This window comes from Mustela putorius, unplaced genomic scaffold (assembly GCF_011764305.1).
Source record: "Mustela putorius furo isolate JIRA1106 unplaced genomic scaffold, ASM1176430v1.1 tig00003942_pilon_pilon_pilon, whole genome shotgun sequence".
NCBI classification, from domain to species: Eukaryota; Metazoa; Chordata; class Mammalia; order Carnivora; family Mustelidae; genus Mustela; species Mustela putorius.
This window is the reverse complement of record NW_025422087.1, coordinates 15,275,691-15,298,242: the sequence shown is the minus strand read 5'-3', so window position 1 is coordinate 15,298,242 and position 22,552 is coordinate 15,275,691. Positions and strand designations below refer to the sequence as shown.

The 22,552-nt window shown below is 57.2% G+C and overlaps 1 protein-coding gene and 1 non-coding gene across 3 annotated transcripts in view; one reads left to right on the top strand and one right to left on the bottom strand.

The window, feature by feature from the left end:
• The window catches only part of STUM (stum, mechanosensory transduction mediator homolog), a 55,077-nt gene that overhangs the window by 8,379 nt on the left and 24,146 nt on the right, over positions 1-22,552 (bottom strand). For both annotated transcript variants that reach the window (XM_045069607.1, XM_045069608.1), the window contains exon 2: positions 1,640-1,819. In XM_045069607.1, coding sequence (XP_044925542.1) covers positions 1,640-1,819 — 180 coding nt within the window. The remainder of the gene's footprint in view (positions 1-1,639; positions 1,820-22,552) is intronic.
• Positions 7,054-7,144, top strand: TRNAN-GUU. Its single transcript is given in 2 exon segments — positions 7,054-7,090; positions 7,098-7,144. It is a non-coding gene; the product is annotated as a tRNA-Asn (tRNA).

The window sequence follows — 22,552 nt, the reverse complement described above, 5'->3', positions numbered from 1 at the left end:
GGTTTTAAGGGAGACCAAGATAAAAACAACCAGAAAGCTCTAGGAACAAGGCACCCATTCACTGAAAGGGAGCTGGGTGACGCAGGTGCATTCTACTTGAGGGGAAAGTCTCCTCCTTCAGGTGCCCAAGCACCTGGCCAGACAATGGGGTCACGCAGGAGGAAGCCGTCAAAGGGGTCAGGCCTCGTTCGGGGTCAGGCCTTCCGACTACGGCTGAGGACGTGTCCCACAGCAAGGCCCCCAGGTCCCAAATGGGAAAGGGTCAGGAGCCAGTGGGCCATCGCACAGGCCCCGGGGGAAGCTTCGGGCTCTACAGTCCCTGTTCCCGGGCACAGGGCGAGGCGCCCATGGCGGGCCTGCCTGGGTCTCTGACTCTTCTGCCTGTTCCCCTCCCAGAGTACCGGTCCTCCCTGAGAGCCTTCCTGTGCCTGCCCGGAGAGCAGCCCTCTGCAGCCTAGCCCTCCCCGGGGCCAACCCACCCACCCCCGGAGCTCTGGCCAGGCCTGCTGGTCCCCTCCTGTTCTTCTGGCTGGCCCCCACCTCCCAGGGTCTGCCACTGCCTCTCGGACCTCTCTTGCTGGATGTCCTGCTTCCAGGTGGCCAGTCTGCCCAACCAACTGGCTCCAGGGGACCCCAGTTGGGCTCTGGGACCTGCAATTTTTTCTGGCCCGTGGCTTGACTGGTCACTGACCGGAGGCTTGGCCTGGCCTGGCAGCTGTGTGTGCCCTGCCTCCCCAGAGGACCCTGAAACCAGAGGGAGTCAGCTACGGGTCATTCTAGATTGTTCTAGCTCATTCCCCATAACTCACATCCACCCTCTGGCACTGACAGGCCAGCCCAGGAGGGGCTTTGTTGCACAGGACACCAGGGGGTCCCTGGGGCATGAAGAGAGGGCAACACGGTGCCTGAGGGGATGCGGTCCCTGTCCATGGGAGTCCACGGTGGCGTGGACAGAACATGTGAAAACACCGGCCACGTACAGTGTCTGCTCTAAGAGCTCAAGGTTACTTCACAGATGTTATGTCCATCCGGTGAGCTCTGTAACGTCAGGCACTTTCTCAAAACAGTTTTGTGTCTGACTCAAGTTTGTACTAAATGATGGGTGAAGGTCCCCTCAAGAAGGAGCCACACTTAGGTCAAAGGAAGGAGAAAACCGTACTGTCTGGCTATAAAAACCAAACACAACAGCACAACAACCCATAGTTACAGGACTTCCCGTGGGCAGGGAGGCCACGTGGGTTCTCCTTCTTTCTGGAAACTGGGACCACCAGGCACACGGACCGCACCCCGGCTACCCAAGGTGGTCTGGGGCTGTTCCCTCAACAAGGAGGATGTCCAAGGTGTTTGAGCTGGTCAGAAGCTCCATCCTGTCTCGTTCACACCCTCGGGCTCAGGACTCCCTGCAGGCATGGGGCTGGGCATGCGGGGGGTCAGGGTCAGGGACAGGGGAAGGGTCCCCTCTGCCAGGCAGCTGCAGACTCCCGTAACCAGCACACAGGTGCGCCTTCCTAAGCGCCCGGCCCCAGGGAGGAGGAGACCTCCCGGCAAGGTGCTCCCCCCGGCGAGACCACATGGCCCAGACCATCCAGCACCAGCCCCTCCTCCAGCCCAGCCCCCGGACGCATGGGTGGCTACTCACTGGCGAGGATGACCATGTCCATGCCCCAGAAGATGCTCATGATCCAGCCCACCATGACGATGGCCGTGAGGGTCTGGATGAGGGCCGCTGCGATGTTGAGCCAGAAGACACAGCATACGTGCCTGTCCGGGAGGTCAGTGCGGGCTCCACACAGCACCGCGAAGGCCGAGACAAACGTGCCTGTGAGACACCGGAGGGGACAGCCTTCTGAGTGCACTGGGGGCAAGAGCCACACGCATGCTCCCGGCCAGCTGGAGGCCCTGCTATCCAACGCCACCCCCAGGGAGCTAGGAGAGGGGTGGCCTGTGTCCAGTACCTTCCCACTCAGACCCAGCTCGCCTCTGGTCCCCATGCTGCGGGAGCCGAGGCACCAGCCCCGGGATGTGTGGGCCCAGGCCCAGCATAGTCCTGAGGCCCAGCACAGTCCTGGGGCCATGATAAGCCGTCCCTGCCACAAGGGAGCCACCGTGCAGCCCCCTGTGAATACAGTGAACAGCCTGGGGAAAGGACATCCACCTTGTGTGGCAGAAGTTGTGAAGGTCTAGCAGCTGGGAGGTAGGAACCAGAGTCCCTGGGGTGACACGGAAGCCACCCACAGAGGCAAATTCAGGAAGTGACCCCCAGAACACTCACTAATTGCAAAGGGACAGGAGCAGAGACCCCAGGTTCCTGCAGGGTGGAGAAGGCACAGGCCGGTGTCCGTGTTTAGAGACCCATCTCTGACGGGGTTCCCCTAGACACCCCAGATCTGCAAGGGGAGGGAAAGGGGGCCCAAGATTTGCTGAAAATCCACAAGCCACAAAGCGACGTAGCAGGTGAGTCCAGGTCCCTTAGCCAGTAGGACTTCCCAGATCCCTGCACGTGCTAGGGACACATGTCCCTGCACTTAGTGACATCTTCCTGGAGCCAGGCTCTCTCCTCCGTGGGCTCTGAGCCCTGTGGCCAGCCTGCAGAAAAGCTAGTCTGCTCCCCCCCCCATCCATACCAGTCTCCCATGCTGCTCCTGGACAGACTGTCCCTAGAGCTAGCACTTGACACCCCCAGTCCAGAGCCCATCCCCCAACCACCTCCTTTACAGGTTCTCACCCTCTAGGCCACTGGCTCCCCACCCTAATCTCCAGACAGTGGACACCCAGGGACGGTCTCCCAGAGAGGGTCTTCCAGCCACGTGTGACCAGAGGGCAGGAAGGAACATGTGCCGAGGCAGGTAGGCAAGCTGATTACCCCCAGGGCAAAGCCTGTGCCTGCTGTGGACGGTCTCTCTGGTCCACAGAGGCAGGGGGATGAATTCCTGGCCGAGGCTGAGGGTAGCTCCTGGCCCCTCCCAAATGGAGAGTCTGGGGAAGTGAGAGTTGCCCGGAGCAGCCTCCTACCCTCACCCAGACAATGGATGAGACAGCCCCATCTGTCCAGAAGAGCTCCTGTGCATGCTCGATCTCTCTCTCTCTCTCAAATAAATAATTTTTTTAAAAGATAAACAGAGAGCTACAAAAAGCAAACAAGGGCACCTGGGTGGCTCAGTGGTTAAGCCGCTGTCTTCGGCTCAGGTCATGATCTCAGGGTCCTGGGATCGAGTCCCGCATCAGGCTCTCTGCTCAGCAGGGAGCCTGCTTCCTCCTCTCTCTCTCTGCCTTCCTCTCTGCCTACTTGTGATCTCTGTCAAATAAATAATTTAAAAATCTTAAAAAAAAAAAAAAAGCAAACGAATATTGTATTGGCAAAAAAACAGACCATTGGAACAGAACTGAGAGCCTGGAAATAAACCCAGGGATGTACAATCAACTAGTCTTTGACAAGGATGAGGAACAGGAGAGAAGATGGTCTCTTGATCAGTGGTGCCGGGATAACTGGATATTCACATGGGAAACAATGGAGCTGGACCCCTACCTCACACCACTCACAAAAATTAACCCGACATGGATCAAAGACTTAACTGTAAGACCCGAAACCATGGAATTTCTGGAAGGAAACACAGACACAAAGCTCCCCCACTGTGGGTCCTAGTGATGGTTCCTTGGATGTGACACCTAAAGTTCAAGCAACTGAAGCAAAAAATAAATGTGTGGGACAACATCAAGCTCAAAACTTCTGCAGAGCAAAGGAAACCATCCACAGAGTGAAAAGACAACCTGTGGAATGGGAGAAAATACCTGCAAACCGTGTGTTTGATAACGGGTTAATCTCCAAAATACAGAGAGAATTCATCCAACTCAGTAGCAGAAAAACCACCCAATTAAAACATGGGCAAAGGACCTGAACAGACGCTTCTCCAAAGAAGACACCCAGACGGCCAACAGACACATGAGAAGATGCTCAGGGAAATTCTAGTCAAAACCAACAACGAGATGTTACCTCCCACCCGTCAGAATGGCCACGATCAAAAGACACAGATGAGAGATACCCAGTGTTGTCGAGGATGCGGGGGAAAAGGAACCCTCGTGCTCTGCTGCTGGGATTGTAAATGGGTGCAGCCATTTACAGGATGGAGGGTCCTCAAAAAATGAAACATACAACGACCATATGGTCCAGCAATCCCATTCTGGGGAAAATGAAAACATTAATTCAAAGAGATATCCGATGGGGCGCCTGGGTGGCTCAGTAGGTTAAAGCCTCTGCCTTCGGCTCAGGTCATGATCCCAGGGTCCTGGGATCGAGCCCCACATCGGGCTCTCAGCTCCGCAGAGAGCCTGCTTCCTCCTCTCTCTCCCTGCCTGCCTCTCTTGCCTACCTGTGATCTCTGTCTGTCAAATAAATAAATAAAATCTTTAAAAAAAAAAAAAAGAGATATCCGCTCCCCAAGTTCACTGCAGCATTATTTATAGTAGCGAAGTCATGTCTACGGATGGAGGGATGGATAGAGACATCGTGGTGCATGTGTGCACAATGGAATATCATTCAGCCATGAAAACCGAGGGAACCCTACCACCCGTGACAACATGATGCCTTCATCTCACTAAGGTGAGATAAGCCAGACGGAGAAAGGCAAACACTGCAGGATCTCACTGATACGTGGGATCTCAAACAAAACAACAAAGTCAGGAAAAAAGGTCAGACGTGTGGTTATAGGGGGGTGGGAGAGCTGGGGGGGTGGTCAGAGGGTCTAAACCCCAAGTGCAAGGGAAGGAAGCACCAGGGGGGTGTCTCGTAGCCAACCCTGCTGTGGGACTTGGAGGGACAGAAAACTCCTGAGTTCTCGCCACATGGAGACAAGGGCTTTGTGTCTTTGTGTCGTATCTGTAGGAGCAACTGGATGCTAGTGGAGCCTCCTGTGCTGATCACTTCACTGCAGACGTCAGCAAAACCATCACGCTGCACGCCTCAACCTCGCACCATGATAGGTCTCAACGATTTCTCAGGAAAGCTGAAAACAATGCAGATGCCCAAGTCCCACCTAATCCAAATTTAGATCACCGGGCGGGAAGCGGGGTGGGGGGCAAGAATCCGCATTTCTAGGAAAGTTCCCCCCTCCACGCAAATGCCCACTCAAGTGTGAGAACCATGGAGGAAGCGGCCCTTCCCTGTTACCGGCACAGAGCGGGGAGACTTGGGAGAAGGTGGTTCTCCTCTCACACCCACGGACAGTTGGGCCAGTGGCGCAAAGCAGGGCTGGACCTTCCTTCCTGGGGGCTGTGGCTGGCTGGGGTCTCTCAGCGGCTCATCCAGACGCCTGACCCGGTGCCTGCCCTGCGGAACCCCCAGATGAGTGAGGAAGCTCCTTATCCCCACCTGACGGAGGAGGAAGGGGGCTAGGGGTACGCCCCAGTTTACAGAGGTGGGGATGATGGAGATGATATTGAACCCAGCCTCCTCCCCTGGGGAGAGGGAGGTTGCTGTGAGGGTAGGACCGGTGACCTGGGCAGGGGTGGCAGGCTGCTGGGGCACTAGCCAGGGGCTCTGAAAGCCCAAAGAAGGTGCACGCCCCTAAGCTGGGGGAAATGGAGCTCTGGCAGTGTTTGGAGCCAGAGAGAGACATGACAGAAGAAGTGACTGAAGACGACATGCCAGCAGCATGCTGAGTGGGTTGGAAGGGTCAGGGATGAGCCAGCAGCAGCTGGGGAAGGACAGAACATGGACTCAGGGCTTGGGAGTGAACACGGGAGGAAACAGGAGACTTGGGGCCCCTTGGGAAGCGTGTACCTCCGTCCTTTGCCTCTGCTGATCTCGTGCGTGCTGGGAAATGAGATGGACGAGGATTGACACCATTAAAAAGGAGAAACTAAAAAAACAAGTGACAAGTTGGGTGGCCCCGGACTGAGCGAGGCTGAATGATGGGGCCGCACTGCCCAGCCTTGGTCTAGATGCAGATCTGTCTGGTGTAGCAGCCTGAACGCTTTTCTGCCAGGATGTTGGACCCTTACACTAAAAAATAAGGAAAATTAGTTCAGCTGCTGCGGAGAACATATGGAGGGTCCTCAAAAACTCAAAAATAGAATCCCCAGCTAGCCCGGCAGTTTCACTTCCGGGTCTGTGAAAACAGAAAGCGTGAGAGCACCCCGAGTGCCGACAGGTGGATGAGAGGATGAACAAAAGATGGTGTATACACACACCGGAATGTTCTTCAGCCCACAAAAGGAAGGAGATCCTGACTCCTGCTACTGCCAGGATGACCCTTGAGGACATTATGCCAAGGGAAAGAAGCCAGTCACAAAAAACGATACTTCATGATTCCATCTATGTGAGGCGCCCGAGGGGTCGCATTCATAGGGACAGACAGTAGGAGGGTGACAGCCAGGGGCTGGGAGCAGGGGATGGGCACCTAGACTTTCATGGGGACAGAGTTTCCGTTTCGCAAGGCAAAGTTATTCTGGAGATGGATGTTGAAGGTGGCAGCTGGACAGGGCAAGTGGACCTCATGCCCGTTTCTTATTACGCGCATGTTACCACAATAAAAAAAAAAATGAAATACGTAAGTAAAGAAACATCATCCTTTATGACTTTCAAAAGACCCCTGAGGACCTCTACCTCCTGTGGCCAGAGTCGTCCTTGGGAGGCCATGGAGCAGCGGGGCCCCGACCTGTGGCTGAACGCCAGCCTGCCTGCCCGCGCCCGTTCGGCTGAGCCACATGAAGTGCCCATCTCTGCGGGTCAGGCTACGGCTCAGCCTGCTGCGTAGACGGACGCTGGGGGCCTGAGAAACTCCATCCCTGAGCTCCGAGCTCTCAGTTACAAAGCCATCTGGTCCGTCAGCTGTCAAAAGACGGACCCTCACCAGAATCCCCAAACTGAATAGAGGGCCCCGGGCGTCTACACGCACCTGTCCCCGCCGAGGGGGGAGAGGACAGCTCGACGCACCCGCCGCTCTGTGGACACACGGCGCTTCGCAACATGGCGATGCCAGCAAAGACCCAGGCCCGTCTGCTGGGAGGAGACAGGCCTGCCCACGGTGTGTTCGAAAGAGGAGACAAACTCGGGGCGCCTGGGTGGCTCGGTTGGTTGAGCGTCTGACTGTTAGTTTCAACTCAGGTTGTGATCTCACCGTCGTGGGATCGAGCCCCACCTCGGGCTCGGAGCTCAGCAGAGTCTGCTTCAAATTCTCTCTCCCTCTCCCTCCTGCTCACTGTCCCTCAAATACATAAAATCTTTGGAAGGAAGGAAGGGAGGGAGGGAAGGAAGAAAGAAAATGAAGGGAGGGAGGGAAAGAAAGGGGGCAACTTACAGGTGTGAGCGGGGAACTCTGGTCACCCCTTTCCTTCGCACACATGGACATGCTCAGGGTAACTCTGGGACGTGCACAGAAACACGAGCACCTCGCACCCTGAGCGATTTGTACAACATGTATGTGTACAGATGTTACCAGCAGCTGCATTCACTTTGATAAATTAATCATCAATTAATATTAATTAGGATCAATAATTTCACTAAGTAGGAAATGCTGGTAACAGCTCCCTTTTGCTGTATAAGATTACACGTGTCACAGAAAGTCAGGCCTGAATGGATGGGTTTATACTATAAAAACATCATTTTAATTTTTTCAGCAGTAAATTTAAAGAATGATTTTAGCCCATTTGCATGTGAAGAGGTGTTAATTGTTTCAAATGAGTCTTACCCGCTAAATAAAGAGCCCTGGCCAGCCCGTGTTAGTTCTAATTTACCCCAGTGAGCACCAACCTTGTGCCCATGCCAGGTCCAGGACAGAGCCCGATCAGGCAGGTTGCGGGGGGTGGGGCACCCCCAGCTCAGGAGCTTGGGCTCCGGCGGGCATCCCAGAGCCATGAAAGGAACAGTGACAAATTCTGCTTGGTTGTTTCGGGGAGAATTTCACAGAGGAGTACGTGATGGTGGGGAAAGGTCTGGAAGCAGACGGAGATGGTCCAGGGAAGAAAGACAGGGAGAGGATCCCAGACACGACCCAGCGAGTCTGTCCGGTGGCCGAGAGGGCAGCACAGGGCAGCTGGGCACATGGAGGGGAGGGAGAAAAACAAGGCTGGCTCCTGCTTTGGTAAAAATAATAATAATAATAATAATAATAATAAATTGGGGTGTGTGGGTGGCTCAGTCGATGAAGCGTCTGACTTGATTTTGGCTCAGGTTGTGATTCCAGGGTTGTGAGATCAAGTCCCGCATCGGGCTCGAAGCTGCATATAGAGCCTGCTCAGGATTCTCCCTCCTTCTGCCCCTCCTCCTCTCTAACAAATTAGTAAATATATAATAAAGAAAAATAAACCACCTTCATCAATTAAAAGAATGGGGCCAAGGTGGGCCATGGTCACACCGGAAAGGCTGCCCAAGGGCCTTGCTATGGAGTCAGGCTTCCCTCTCCAGGCGACGGCCGCTCCTGGGATGGGGTTCAATGGGGGAAATTACACGATCGGGTTTTAATTTTAGAACAAATGCTGTGACTCCCAAGAGGAGGGACGGCTGAGGCATGAGGCTGGGAAGAGAGGCACGGCCAAGATCCCATGACAAGTCAGAGGTGGGAAGGGAGGAGTGGCGGCGGGGAACGAGGTCGGAAGGAGCCCAAGGAGTTAGAGCAGGTAGTGTCCCCAGGACTGGGCAGCCGGCGGCAGGACGCAGAAGGTGCGGGGAGGGGGCCCTGACAGCTGCGGGCTCCTGGTTTCCCCCACGACACCCTAAAGGTGGAGCCAAGATATGGGGGGAACCCAGGGATCATGGGCCAGGAGAGCGTGAACGGCAGCTTGGGAGGGTGGGCTGCAGACGGTGGAAATCACCCAGGAGGGCACAGAATTCAAGGAAGAAAGGTCAAGGCCAGAGCCCAGGGGACATCAAGATCTTTGGGTGAGCAAGGACAGAGAGGGTAGAAGGGACAAGGGCACGAAGGCGCAGGAACCGGTCAGAGGGGTGAGGCTTGAGGTCCCGGACACAGGAGGCCGACTCAGGGAAGAGAAGCCAGGGACTGAGCCCTTCCGCAGAGACGGCCAGTGGCAGGGACGGGGGTGGGAGCCAGAGTGCATCAGGCCAGGAGTGGCCTCAGCGGGGGTTCTGAAAGGGTGCCAAGGTGGAAGGAGGAGGTCAGAGGGAGACAATGAGGTGTGTGGATTCCAGGACAGGGTGAGGACGACTTTCCAAAAAAAAAAAGAGTACAAGCGAGAAGCCTAAGGAAGTCGCTGAGTTGGGGGGGGGGGCGGGGAGGGGGTCCCAGCCTCCGGAGGATGAGGGTCTGATGGGTGGGGCAGGGGGCCTACCGCTGTTTTCCAAACCAATCTGTGCATCAGGATGAACTGGGGTTTCTAAAAATGCAGGTCTCGGGCCCCACATCCCAGACCCCCAAAGGCACAGGGATCAACCCAGGAATTCCTGGTTTAAAGCAAGAAAGCCCACCCCATCTGACTCTCACATACTGTCTGGTTTAAGGGGAGGGGGCTTCAGAGATACAGAACCAGAGTCACACCCCCTCTCAGGAGCCCCAGGTGCCATTCTGGCCCTTCGCGCTGCCCAACGGCGACACCCACCGCACAGGGCTGAGTCGGGGAGATCATCCCCCGGAGCACAGTCTTGGGGCAAGGGACTGGGCCCAGGGCACACTTCTCCGGGGGGAAGAGCAAGGCCAGGCCACCACCACCGGGCACAAGGCGGGTGACACCAGCACGGTCTCCAGCACCGGGAGCTTTGACGTGGACGTGAGCCTCGCACACATGTCCTGCTGTGATGCCACAGAAGAAGGGCCTGAGAAGGACCCCCCCCCCAACACATACACAGACTCACAGCAAAGATGCTCCTGGGCTTTGGAACCAACCCCCTCTGGCCACCACTGCTCCCCTGAGGTGGCTGGGCCGGTAGCATCCCCAAGGAGCTCAGAGCTTGGGCCCCAGGGACGGGCAGTGGGGAGGCCAAGGATCCGTCCACCTCTACCCCCTGGAGCTCCCGCCCTAGAAGAAAAACCTCCCTGGAGCACCTGCTGGTCTCCCAGCAGGAGGGGCCGCTCTGCCCCATTGGGACAGAGCTCGGAGGTGGGGTGGGTAGGGCTGGGGTTCTGGAAACCTCCTTCACAAGGCCCCAGCCGGTTCAGCTTCTCACATGACTCCTGTGGGAGCTGTGGAAGGTGCAGGGTTTGGAACAGGGGTCTCGAGGGGTGTGGCCCCCCAGTTGCAGGCAGCGGGCTCTGCTGTCCCCCTAATGCGCTGCACGTCACCTGCACACTCTTCATCAACCCCCAGGGAGGGCTGGCAGTGCAGCAGTTTTTGGGCAGACCCTGACCTTGAGCCTCAGGGAACTCGGGGGAGATGTGCAGGACAACTCACCCCAATTTCACAGCCGATTTAGGAGGAGACACTACACCTTAGGACACAGGTCTCGCGGCCGACCGCCGTCCAGTCTGGGCCAGAACAAGATGAACAGAAGGTCACCCATGGGTCACACTCAGCCCTCTGACGTTCTGAATCTCAGACCTTGGAGGGCATAAGAAGCTGGGTACCAGCCCCCCCGAGATTCTAACGCACCACAACACCCAGCTTGTCATCACGTTAGCTAATCCCCCCGGAGGCGGGAAGGACGACAAGTGCACACATGATTCTGGATGAAAGTTAAGGGTGGTTTAAACATAAGCTTACTGGCCTCGGTGAGGCCGCGTGAGCTGCGGGAGATGAGGCCTCGGGCCCCTGCAGGGCTCTCTGCACGTCCTTCCATCATGCACACACCTGGGGGCTGGTCTCGGGAAGGGGCAGGAGGGGGAGGACCGGGGCACCTGTGTTCACATGGGCTATAGGAAGGCGTTGCCCATTTTGTAGGCAGAGCTGAGTACAAGCAAGTGTCCAGGCGGGCGAAGCAGAGAGGCAGGGGCATTGAACAGACCAGTGCGGGTCGCGGAGGGTGAAGGGAGCCAAAGGACGGTCGCCAGGGTTCAAGGCTGCGGAGGTCAGTGGGGATGGCTTTGTCCTGGGGCAGGAAGCGTTCTGTGGACCCAGCACTGGCCTGCGCCTCACGACCTGCCCGATGGGGAAGTAGCAAAGCAGAGACAGGGGAACGGAGGGCAAAACACGGCCAGTTCTGGTCTCCTGTCCTCCTCACCACACTGAAAGTTCCTGAGAATGAATCTGTCTGTCTCTTCGACCGAGACCAGTGGTAAAAGGGTGTGCGGACGGTCTCCCACAACCCGACAGCACACTCCTCAATGAGTCACATGCTGGAAGGACATCATCACCCTGCGGTGACCAGGCTGTCCCCTGCGGTCAGCGGCAACCACTGACCCTTCTACCCATCTCTGATCACTCCGAGACCGGGAAGTGAGTTTACAATGACTTCACTCTCTCCAAACACAGGTTCCAAAGAAGACAATTCATGGAGGGCGGACAGATGGGCCCTGCGTCCCTCCTCAGGGAGGAGGTGGAGGACAGTGGGAACGAGCCTCCCAACCCGTAGTCTCAGCGGCTACTCCACACCCAGGGCCCTCCCCTTCCACCCTGGAGGCAGAAAGCACCAGCTTGGGGCACGGATGCCTAGGCTTCGCTGGGCCTCAGCGAACACTGAGGGGCTCGGGGAATGGATGCAGGCAGAAGCCTTCAGATGGCTCAGGGGCTTACAGGTGAGACCCAGCGGATGACAGTTCTCAGTGGCTATGGTAGCCATGGGGGTGGGCCCTGCATCCCCAAATGCAAAGGCCCTGTGGCATAAAGGCAGTAACACACGGAGCCCCCTTGGCTGCCGCAGACCAGTCTGTCGTCCTTCTTACAGGGGACGGAGAACATGAAGCCGGCTCCCTCTGTCCTTCTCCGAGCCGCCACTGCGACACCAGGCTGATTATCCTGCTGGAGGCTAGGTTGACAGGAGCTGATAATTAATTTTAATAGCCCTGGGTTGCATCAGCCTCCCCGTGCTTTGTTGGCAAAGCTCCCCTGCTCTCCACCGTGGCCAACACCCCCACATCGATGCAGAGCAGAACTGGACACTCAGGTCTCTCTCAGGGCGCCTGGGGAGGCCTCCTGATCTCTCCCCAGGGTGTTGCACCTGAGCAGAAATTTAACCGCATGGAATTCTCTGTTCCCCAGCTCCGAGCTGGGTCACAGCAGATTCTGGGTGCAAATGCCAGTGAGGGAGGGGGTGGAGAAGGGGCTGTGCAGGGACAAGGGCGCTGAGGCCCTTGGTGGCTGGGCTGTGTCCTCCCTACTCTCTAGCAGGATCGGTGTAATGGCTGGTCAGTCAGGTGGCAGGTGAGCAAGGGCAGCCCGAGGACAGGCGCTGGAGGGACAACACGTTCCCGTCTGCTCACAATCTGCAGCCTGACAAGATGAAATTTCCATGGATGGGCAGACACTGAGATTGAAAACAGAGAGGGGCTTTGCCCAAGGTCACAGGCGCCTGGAGGTCCACGCCAGGAGAACCTGCCACATGAAGAACCCACAGGCGGCTCTGAGAGCAGGGATCCCCGCAACCTGCAGCCACCCGTGGCCTTCGTGGGAGTCTTTTATCCACGGGGGCTTGGCCAAGACCTGCGGGCTCATAGCTGAGCCTCCGTCTATCGTTCAAACCTCCAAGTCACATCAGCCATTTATGATGCACCTACTGTGTCCTCAGCACTGAGCCTGTGCGAGGAGTCACTGTGTCCTTACCCGCTCAAACCTGCCTTCCTGGGCACAAAGCTGCTCTTCCTCACAATCTTCTCTGAGTCATTCCATCCATTCAGGTTCCCTTGGGTTCAGGGGCATTTATGAGGCACCTGCTGGATGCCGAGAACTGGGAACAAAAAGGCAGCATCCCAGCCCTCAGGGACCTCACAAAGCAGTGAGGGACGAGTTGGCCAAGGAACACAAGGCCTTGTGGGCAGTCCCCGAGAGAGGAGCAGAGGGGGAATGCTGTCGAGCTTGCAAAAGGGGGCCCCAGCGTTGGAACATCACGAGGCCTTGCCCAGTGACAAGACTTGTCCAGACCTCAGTTTCCCCATCTGCAACCTGCCTCATGGGGCGGGCCTGAGGCTGACATCGTGCATGTAGCCCTGAGAACACAGTGTGCCTTCAGCAAGGGCTATGTGGGTGCACAAGGTGGGTCGCAGCTCCATCCGGAAAGTCTTCCCCAGGGGGCGATGCCTGAGCAGAGCCTGGAGATAAGGAGGGATTCAGGGGGTCAGATGAGCTAAAGATCCCAGCGAAGCCTGTCATCATTGTGGTTTGCGGCCCGTGATGCTGTCTTCACTCTGTCGGCCTCATGGAGCCCGAGGCCCGGTGCCTACCCGTATGCCAGGGCGTTGTGTGGCCAGAAAAATAGTGATAATGAGGGTCACACAGCAAGCCAGGCAAGCACTTTAAGGGAATTTTAATAGTAGCGTGTATGCTGTTCCCAGGACTGCCCAACACCACTCCCGTTTGTGGGCAAGCAAGGGAGCGCATGAGAGCTGCAGGCGGCTGGTCCTTTTTGTTTCAAAGCAAGGTGCACTCTTCCATTAAAACAGTTTCAGGTACCTATCAAGGGCCAAGTCCAGCAAGGGCATCCCAGTGGCCATGGAAAAGGCCACACAGCAGTCACGGGAGAGAGAAAACGGATGATGCTGTATGACTATGCCGGGGCTGTGGCAGAGGCCCCTGACCTTCCAAGAAGACCCCTGTCAGAGGGCGTCCTTCCCCAACAAGCTGAAAAAGCCAGGGTCTCGGCTGCACAGACAGTCTGAGCTCAACCTGCTGAAGGCCACGCGACCGGGAGGACGCTGAGGCTCGTGCAGAGGCTAGAAAAGGACTCCTGTGATGGCAGCGGCAGAGGGGGCGGCCCCACCATCCTGGTGTCAGGCCTCCCAGAGGAGTAGGGAAGAAGCCGGGAGAGCAACAAGAGGCCCGTGAGGCCTGTGCTCGGCTACTCTCTGTCTAGCCGGGGACTCCCCACACGCCTGGCAGGCACCTGCTCCCTCCCCGAGGCGCGCCATGCCAGGGTGGAGAGGTGAAGAGCGGGGTAGAGTGCACATTCCCAGGCCAGGGAAAGCTTCCTGCGGCAGCTCGCAGGATCGGGCTCGGACGACTTTCTCCAAGTGGGCCTTCCGTGGCCACTCATGCCGTGGGAGCACACTCACAGAGGGAAGCGAGGCTCCTGGAAGCATCCGACGTTCCCAACACAGGGCTGCTGGGCCACACAGGAGATGGCCTTTGACCCTCACAACCGCCGGCCGGAGCCTGGGACAGGGATGCTGGGCCACTGTGACTTCGGACACAGAGCTGGATGTCTTCTTGCCCGCCCCCCCTCCAGCCTCCTTCCCTCAAGCGGCAACAGGCTGGCTGGGGAGCAGCAGACTGCATGGACCACAGGCTGTGGAGGACAGGGGGGCTCCCTGAAGACCCTTCTAGACCCTTCTGGAGGCATGGGGATGGACTAAGCCACCGAGGAGGAACCGCTTTATGGTGTTCTTTGGGGTTGGGGAGGCACCTCTCCATGGACAATCGTGATTTTAAGCCACAAAGTCTTAGGAACAACTCCAACTGAGGCACCAAGAGGGCCCATTTCCCCAAACCTGTGGCCGCTGGGAAAGGGGAAGAAGAAGCTGAGGACTGGGGCTTCTGCCGGTGCACCCACACTGCACCTGGAGAACACCCTTCCAGAAAATAAGGTCCAAATAAACCTAATCTGGTTTCCCCCAGAGGGGTCCCCTGGGCCATGCTTGGGGTAGCCTTTTAAGATTCACTTGCTGAGGGCGCCTGGGTGGCTCAGTGGGTTAAGCCTCTGCCTTTGGCTCAGGTCAGGATCTCAGGGTCCTGGGATCAAGTACCGCACAGGGTTCTCTGTTCAGCAGGGAACCTGCTTCCCCACCCCCTCTCTCTGCCTGCCTCTCTGCCTACTTGTGATCTCTATTAAATAAATAATAAAGAAAGAAAAAAAGCTTCACTTGCTGATTTCCTAACAAGCAAACAACGGAACAGATCTGATAAACCTACTTTTTAACAGGAAATTTACATCAAGAAAGGACCCAGAATCATGACCAGCTATCCTGACAGAGGCCTTCTGTCCCCAGATCCAGGCGGCTTGGACCTGAACCCGGCCAGGGCAGGGCCCCGGGACCACAGTTTCCCAGAGGAAGCTGTGGACATCAGGCCAATGAGGTTGCAGGGGGGACCAGGCCAAGGGCCACAGGAGGGGGTTGGGGCGGCGATGCCCATCGGGGAAGATGCGAAGAAAGTGGGGGGGAGGAGTAGAGAGCAGCTGGGTGGGCAGCAGTTAGAAATGGCAAACAGGGGGATTTCAGTGGAATCCCAGAGAAATCCTGGCAGCTTCGGGGAATTGGGGGGACACACACTCCTAAGTCCAGGTAAAGGCTCTGGGCCACTGTAGCTTCTCAGAGACCGAGGGACTAGGCCTGGCTGATGCAGGAAGGACTCACCTAGCGGGGTGGGGGGCCAGTGGGCCATCAGCCCAACTCCTCCCCGAGGGCCCTGCTACCTACCCCCGCCACTAATTCCCAGCCGAAGTTGCTGGTTTCCTCTTCCCCCGCCCACCAGCTGGCTCCCCGTGCTCCCCATCCTCCCCTCTGATAACCCCCTCCCGCTGCACACGCTGAGGGCTCCGTGCTCCAGCTCGGAGCCCAGTAGCCCACAGTCCACCCAGCCCCCGCAGCTCAGATCACCCCTTTGAGCTATTTATGCGCCGATCTGCTCTCCCCAGGGCACAAGCCTTATCTGTTCCTCTCCGAGCGCCCCCTGCCAGCTGCCTACAAGAAGAACTGGCGCATCAAAGATACTCAAGCACCTAATGAATCTGAATTTCCTAGAATCCCTTCGTGCGACCAGCACCGTGGAGGGTGGTTCCAAGAAGGTACAGCCGGCCCTCTGCACCAGCTACGAGCCCCCTGGGGCAGTCCAGCCCAGAGGAACACCCACTCTGAACATGGACTGCTCGGGTTTGAGCCCTGCCCTGCCACGTTATCAGGGTCCTGTGTGACCTTGGACAAGTCACTTAACCTCTCTGTGCTTGGTTTGGTCGGCTGAGAATGAGAGCAATAACCTCCAGCTCTCTGTGTTGGCCTGAGCGTTCGGGGACGTGCAGTGCTCAGAACAGTACCCAGTACCGCATACCCCATAGAAGTGTGCACGCCAGCTGCTATTGTGCTAGACCCTAGGTTTGCATCCCTCTTCCCCAAACCCCAGGCACCAGGGGACTCAGGCCTTTAGTGAGGCTTCTCGAAGGACAAGATTGCCAGAGCATCGGCTGAGACCAGAAGATCCGTGCGTCTACAGGACTACAGGACTGCACGAGCTGCCCTCTTCTCGGGCGTCACATGGCAAGTACCCGGTGGGCCATGCGCTCCCTGAGCTCCCACGCTGACCCCCACCGGCCTCCCCTTCTGCGGTACAGGGTGGCAGGTACAGGCATAGAAGCCCGCGAGGCCCACCCTCACTGAGAAGTTGATGGTCACTCAGGCCAAGGAGACCGATCTACACTTCCCAGTCCCTGCAGGTGAGACACGGGCTGAGGTTCCACCAAGACCAGCAAGTTGCCTGCACGCCCTCTGACCTTGAGACGCGTGGTGCAGGAACGCGGAGCCATGATCCTGGCTCCCGGCCATATCACGCAGGACCTTGGCCATCTCTTCCCCTCTCAGAGCACCCCACACCCGGGGTCGTTCTTACGGGTGTTCTTACTGCTGGTGCCCCACAGAATCCAGTGCATGGGATGTTTGGACTGGGCATGACCCTGCTTCTCTGGGGCGGCACAGTTGGGCAAGTAGCTTCTTCCCCTTCCCAGAGGCCTGGCTGGGTCTGGGATGGGGACGTGAAGGGACAGAAGCCCTCGGGACACAGACAGCCTGACAACAGGACACCAAAGCTCTGTGCAGAAGGGCTACCAAACAACATGGGGACCATGTGCCCTGATCCTCACGAACAGACCCAAGCACAAATCAGGCGAGAGTTCCCCGAGACTTCAGGGCCAAATCATTGGCCCCCCACAGTGACATGCCAGAAACCACCGAAGATACCAGAAGCCCCTCTGCACAGACAGCAGCCCCTCAGGCAGTGAGGGCAGAACTCGAACCCGGCACGGCGGCCGCGGGACCCACATCAGGAAGCCGACTTGGGGTGTGGTCGCAGGTCCCCCCAGACAGAAGTCCGATTGGTCGGCTTGATTGCCACTTTGTTCTCCAGACTTGCCTGCAAACGTCTCTGGCCATTTCCAGAAATGAATTTCACCTTCCTTGGGTGCGTTTTTGGAACCATTTAGCCTTTTCATTCTTAGGAGCTGCTGACGGAGACAGCGGAGGCCCGGAGGGCGCTCAGCCTGCTCTCAGCAGCAGCCCCGCTGGGACCAAGAGACATGGGACGAAAGCATCTCCATAAATGTGCATCTCGTACATGTGAACCGATTCCACTTGTGAGTCACCCCTTCAAGGACGATGGCGTTCAAAGGCAGTTCTGTTCTCCCTTATGCTCCTTTCCTCGTGCGTCGCTGGTAGGGATGGGCGTCCAGGGGTTCTGGAGGCTGGGGAGCTGCTGAAACCTCCAGCATCATCAGCTTCCTCTCGAAAGGGGAGATCAGCACGGAGTCAGGCCCTCCCTGCATTTCAGACTCAGCACGTCACCTGCTGACAAGCCTGGGCCACCACCACGGGGCTCAGAAAAGCAGGTGCAGGGGGACAGAGGCACCTGCCATTCCTGAATGCAGCACACAGCCCCTCCCCCCTCCCCAGGTCCCAGGCATAGCAGTGTCTATATTCAGTGTAACTGGTTGATGAGTCAAACAAAAATGGTCATTTGTGCCACGTTATCTGTGTTTACAATGAATAACAGATGTGTGTCATTGTTGTGATTGGTAAACTGCCCGTTTCTGTGCATTGTTTCCAAAGACGAGCAACTCAAGGACACAGAAAGGAAGGTTGTGACACTTACAGATGCTCTCTCTTAGGCTACTTTGGGCTGGAAGTGACACAGAGCCGACCCAAACTAGCTGAACAGGGACAAAGCACTTATGAACTCCAGCGATGAAAGGTCCAGAGTTGTTCTGAAGCAGGCTTGGGAAGCAGATCACCAGGTCACCAAGGGCCAGGGCTCTCTGGGTCTCTGCTACAGACACTCAGCGCCAGCTTTCAGTTCAGGCTGGTGCCCCGGGGGCTGTGGCAGTCCCGGAAGGCTTGATCCAGATGGACAAGGAGAGAGAGAGCCCCTCCCCCTGGCCCTCCTCTGAGCATGAATGATCACTGGGTCCCCTGTCTGCGTCTGCACCCGTCGCTCACAGGAGAGGTTTCGAGACACGTGGCCAAGGCAGCGTGGGGGAGAGCATGCCCACCTTCGGCCTAGTGCCTGCCCTGGGGTGCTTAACCAGAAGAAAATCCCCCTCTCTCCTCCTGCCTCCCAGGCAACCAGATGCTCAGAGTCACCCTGTGATGAATGCACAGTGCTGTGCTCGAGGCCACCAGTTGGACACTGGAAAATGTTGACCTCGGTACTTTCTCATTACGTACTTTACAGTAAGAAACGTCCCCTGGGGACGTCCGCTGACTCAGCGATGACCAGGAATCTTAGGGAGAGGCGGGTCTGGACCCGATGATCACACCCCACGCAGCAGCCAGCGGGAGCCTTGCTCACGCACTATGTCCCCACGACTGAACTCCCTTCTCCCGCAGCTTCTGGAGTCGCGGCAGAATCCCCTTCTCCTCCCTGACCAGCATGCCAAACTGATTAAGGAGGTCTAATGCATAGGAACGGAGAGTGTACAGGTCAAATCTGGGCTCCTGGCTGCCTGGGGGGGAGCACCCCGGGCGGGGACCCCAGGACACACCCTGCCAGCCGTGTCCCTCTAACTGTGTTCTGCAGCCACCCCAGCCAGCAGCTCCAGGAGACAGTGTGTCTCCCACCTTTAATGAGGTCCTTCTGAGCCCTGCTGTCAGGACAAGCCATCCATCCCCCTGCCAGGGAGGCACTGGGAGAGGAGTGCTCCTCCTGGTGCTTGCCTGATTGCTGAGCCAAGGAGGGAATGACAGGGCCAGACAGAGCCACCGCTGCGGCCCACGGATTTCTCAGAACAGGGTTCATTAGGTGCAGGAAGACTTAGATCTGGGGCTTTGCAACCCTGGGCAGCACACACTGGAGCTGGGGCGGGCAAGACTCAGCCCTGGGCCAGATGCCAAGGCAGACTCTGGGGAGAACTCACCAGCAGACATTTCCTATTAGGGCAAGACTGCAGTGTGACGGGCTTCATCTGTGTTCGGAGTGTGGTTCCCTTGGATATTCTGGTAGCAAGGCTAGTCGCTGTGGGCTCCAACCGGCCCAGTGCCGTCTGGAAAATGGTGGTTGCTCAAGGTGCACAGTTCACGTGGAAACGACTATTTCTTCCTCTTGGAGGTGGTGCCATGAAATCTCGTCCTTGGCTGGACTCCCAGGAGCACCCCCACGTCTTCTTCCAGCAGCCACATCCAGGCAGGGGCTGGCCCAGGCATTTTCCCCCAACCGCCCCCCCTTCCCTGCTGCCACCTGGCTCCTCCCACTGAGTGTCACCATGCCCACGGAGCTCCCCAGCACCAGAGAGCAGCAGGGCCTAGCCACCAAGGGTGGGGGCCCGCTCACCTGTGTCCCGCTCGCTTCTCACATCACCCACCTGGAGAACCAGGCCAGGCCAGGCCAGTCTGTCTTTGTAGGTGCTCTCTGCCACACGCTGGGTGGGGGGCGGTTCTACCTGAGCCCTCCTTCACTTTGTGTCCTATCTGACATGTGCAGTGGAGCTGAGCGACAAAGCTCACTGTCCCTTAGGACTTGCTCTGTGCCAGGCCCGTGCAGGTGCTCTGCTTGCAAAGCCTAAACCCCGGGTGGTGGATGCCCCATGCAGTGTGGGGAAGAGGTGGGGGTGGGGGAGCTGCCAGGCTGTCTGTGTCCACTGGCTCCGCCCCCTCCTGCCCAGAGCCTGTCCATCACAGGTGTCTGCTCGGGCTGCCAGAACCCAGTACCAAAGACAGGGCAGCTTCAACAACAGACATCCATAACTCGCGGTTCTGGAAGCTGGAAGCCGGCGACCAGGGCACCAACTGCTGTGGTTTCTGGTGAGAGCTCTCCTCGTGGTTTGCAGACACCTTCTGTGTTCTCATCCAGCAGAGCGGGAGCTCTGAGCAAGATCTCTGGGGTCTCTCCTTTTTTGAACATGTATTTATCTGGGGACACCTGAGTGGCTCAGTCCGCTGGGCAGCTGCCTTCGGCTCAGTTCACGATCCCCAAGTCCCACATCGGGGATCCCCAAGTCCCACATCGGGCTCCTTGCTCAGCAGGGAGCCTGCATCTCCCTCTGTCTACTTGTCTCTTTCTCTCTCTCTTACAAATAAAAATCTAAAAAAAAAAAAAAAAAAGACGTGTTTATTTGTTTGAGAGAGAGAGCATGTGGAGGGGAAGGCCAGAGTGAGAGAGAATCTTGGGCAGACTCCGAGCTGATCCTAGAGCCCACACGGGGCTTGATCTCATGACCATGAGATCACGACCCCAGCCAAAACCAAGAGGTGGATGCTGAGCCGACTGTCCACCCAGGCGCCCCTGGCGTCTCTTCTTATAAGGGCACGAATCCCATCACATCAGAGCCCCATACTTAGGGCCGCATTTCACTTTACCTCCTAAAAGCCCAAGCTCCAAATACAGAACTCGAGAGCGAAGGCCTCCACATGTGGATTTGCAGGGGGACACAGTTCAGCCCCCAGCAACAGACCGGACATGATGACCCAGTGGGTTAACATCCACAGAGCACCTGCAACGGAGCCAGGCACACGGGGATCCAGCCACACGACCCACACCTGCGTCCTGCACCTGCTATCAGGGACACTTTCCGTAACTCTCCGGTTATGAGATGGGATGGAGGCAGCAGTCCACACCAGCTCCATCTGCTTGGACAGAACTTGCCCTGGGAGCTTATGAGGCCCTTGGCTTTGGGCCCCTGAGCCCTAGCCCTGAGCCCTGTTCCATTTCCCTGGTTGGCTCAGTGCCGGAGCCTGACTCCCATCCTCTCTGGGGTGAGGAATCCTATCACCGCCACAGCCCAGATCCACCCTGGGGACCGTTAGATTGGTCGATAAGGAATTCCACAAGGGCCCACCCCTTTGCCCTCAGAAAGGCACCCGCTGCTCACACAGGGCAGAGACGGGGGACGGGAACCAGACTCATGGGCCCAAGTCTATTAAGTGATGTGAGTAGCTCCCCAAGAAAACCCCTCAGGGCTGCCTTGGGACTGTGTCAGGAACAATGTCTCCAACACCATGTCCCTTCCTAGCAACAATAAGCTCCCCACCTTCAGCTCCCCGAGATGTGGGTTTATGTGTGGTCACCACGACCTTCACCCTGTCTGGTCACCTGTTCTTTCTGCTGACTTCACTCAGTCCCCCTTACAACACCTGTAGCTTCCTTCGGGGTCTGCCTGTCCCTTACTCTCCAGCCACAAAATTTGGGGAGGACCAACCTTGGCCTCTAACTCCTAAGGTGGGCCCATGCCACAGGCCTGATCAATCCAAGCACTCCGGTCCCCAGGCCACAGTGGCCAGCTCAGAGATGGCACACGACTCAAGACCGGTCAGTTCCAGAAGTTTCACTGGACCAACTGGGGGAAAGCCCTCTCTCTACTGGAATTGCTAGTTTAAAGAACAGAGTCACCACAGGGTACTGGGAGTCACCAGGTGGAAACAGCTCACCTAGAATTCAAACAATATAGGGGAGAGGAAGATGGTCCAAGAGCTGGGAAGAGAAACTGAGTCCTGAGGACATCCCTGAGTGCCTGGATCCAGCAAGGCCTGAAATCCACCAGGTCAGTGAAGCAATACATTCAGTGAAGCAATACAGCCAGTGGAGCTGGCTTCCTGATCTTCTAACAAAAAGATGATCGCCCACCACCGTCTGTTCCCAGAGTTCTGTGTGTATTAACCCTCATGTGACAACAAGCCTGTGAAGTGGGTACCGTTAGCATCAGGTTCTGAGGCACAAAGAACTTACATGACCTGCCGAGGTGAGACAGGGTGAGCCAGGGATGGCGGGCTGCTGCCCTGGTCTGGGAAAGCGGCAGCACGTGCTCACTAACCCGTGGGGGCCTCCAGACCACCACTATCAGAACTGCCCAGATAACCGTTGTGGTTGCTGGACTAACCCAGCAAGCTGCACACGAGGCAAACGATGCTACCCAGGACCCAGCACAACCCCCAGCTGGCTTCCTGGGGAGTGGGGGCGGAGCGAGATGGTTAGGTGTGGTCCTCTCCCATGGCTGGCTCTCGACTTGGCTCTGATGCTGCCCTGTGACCTGGGACAGTCCCTCTTGCCTCTAAGCCTTGGGGTCCTTGTCAGTAAAGGACATCCAGACACCTGGATGGCGCATTCCCCAAGAACCCTTCCAGCTCTCAGGTTTTGTGACCCTGGTCCTGTGAAATGGAACAACGCCATTGTGGCAGAAGTGACACCGCGGGTTCTGTGACCTTCCCACTCAGTGAAGTGGGGGGAGCACCTGGACACTTAAGGTTTGGGTCAGGGGCTGTCCCAGCAGCCTACAGGTGGCCGTGCCCCGAGCCGGGCAGCCAGAGCACCTGGTTCACAGGAACTCTAC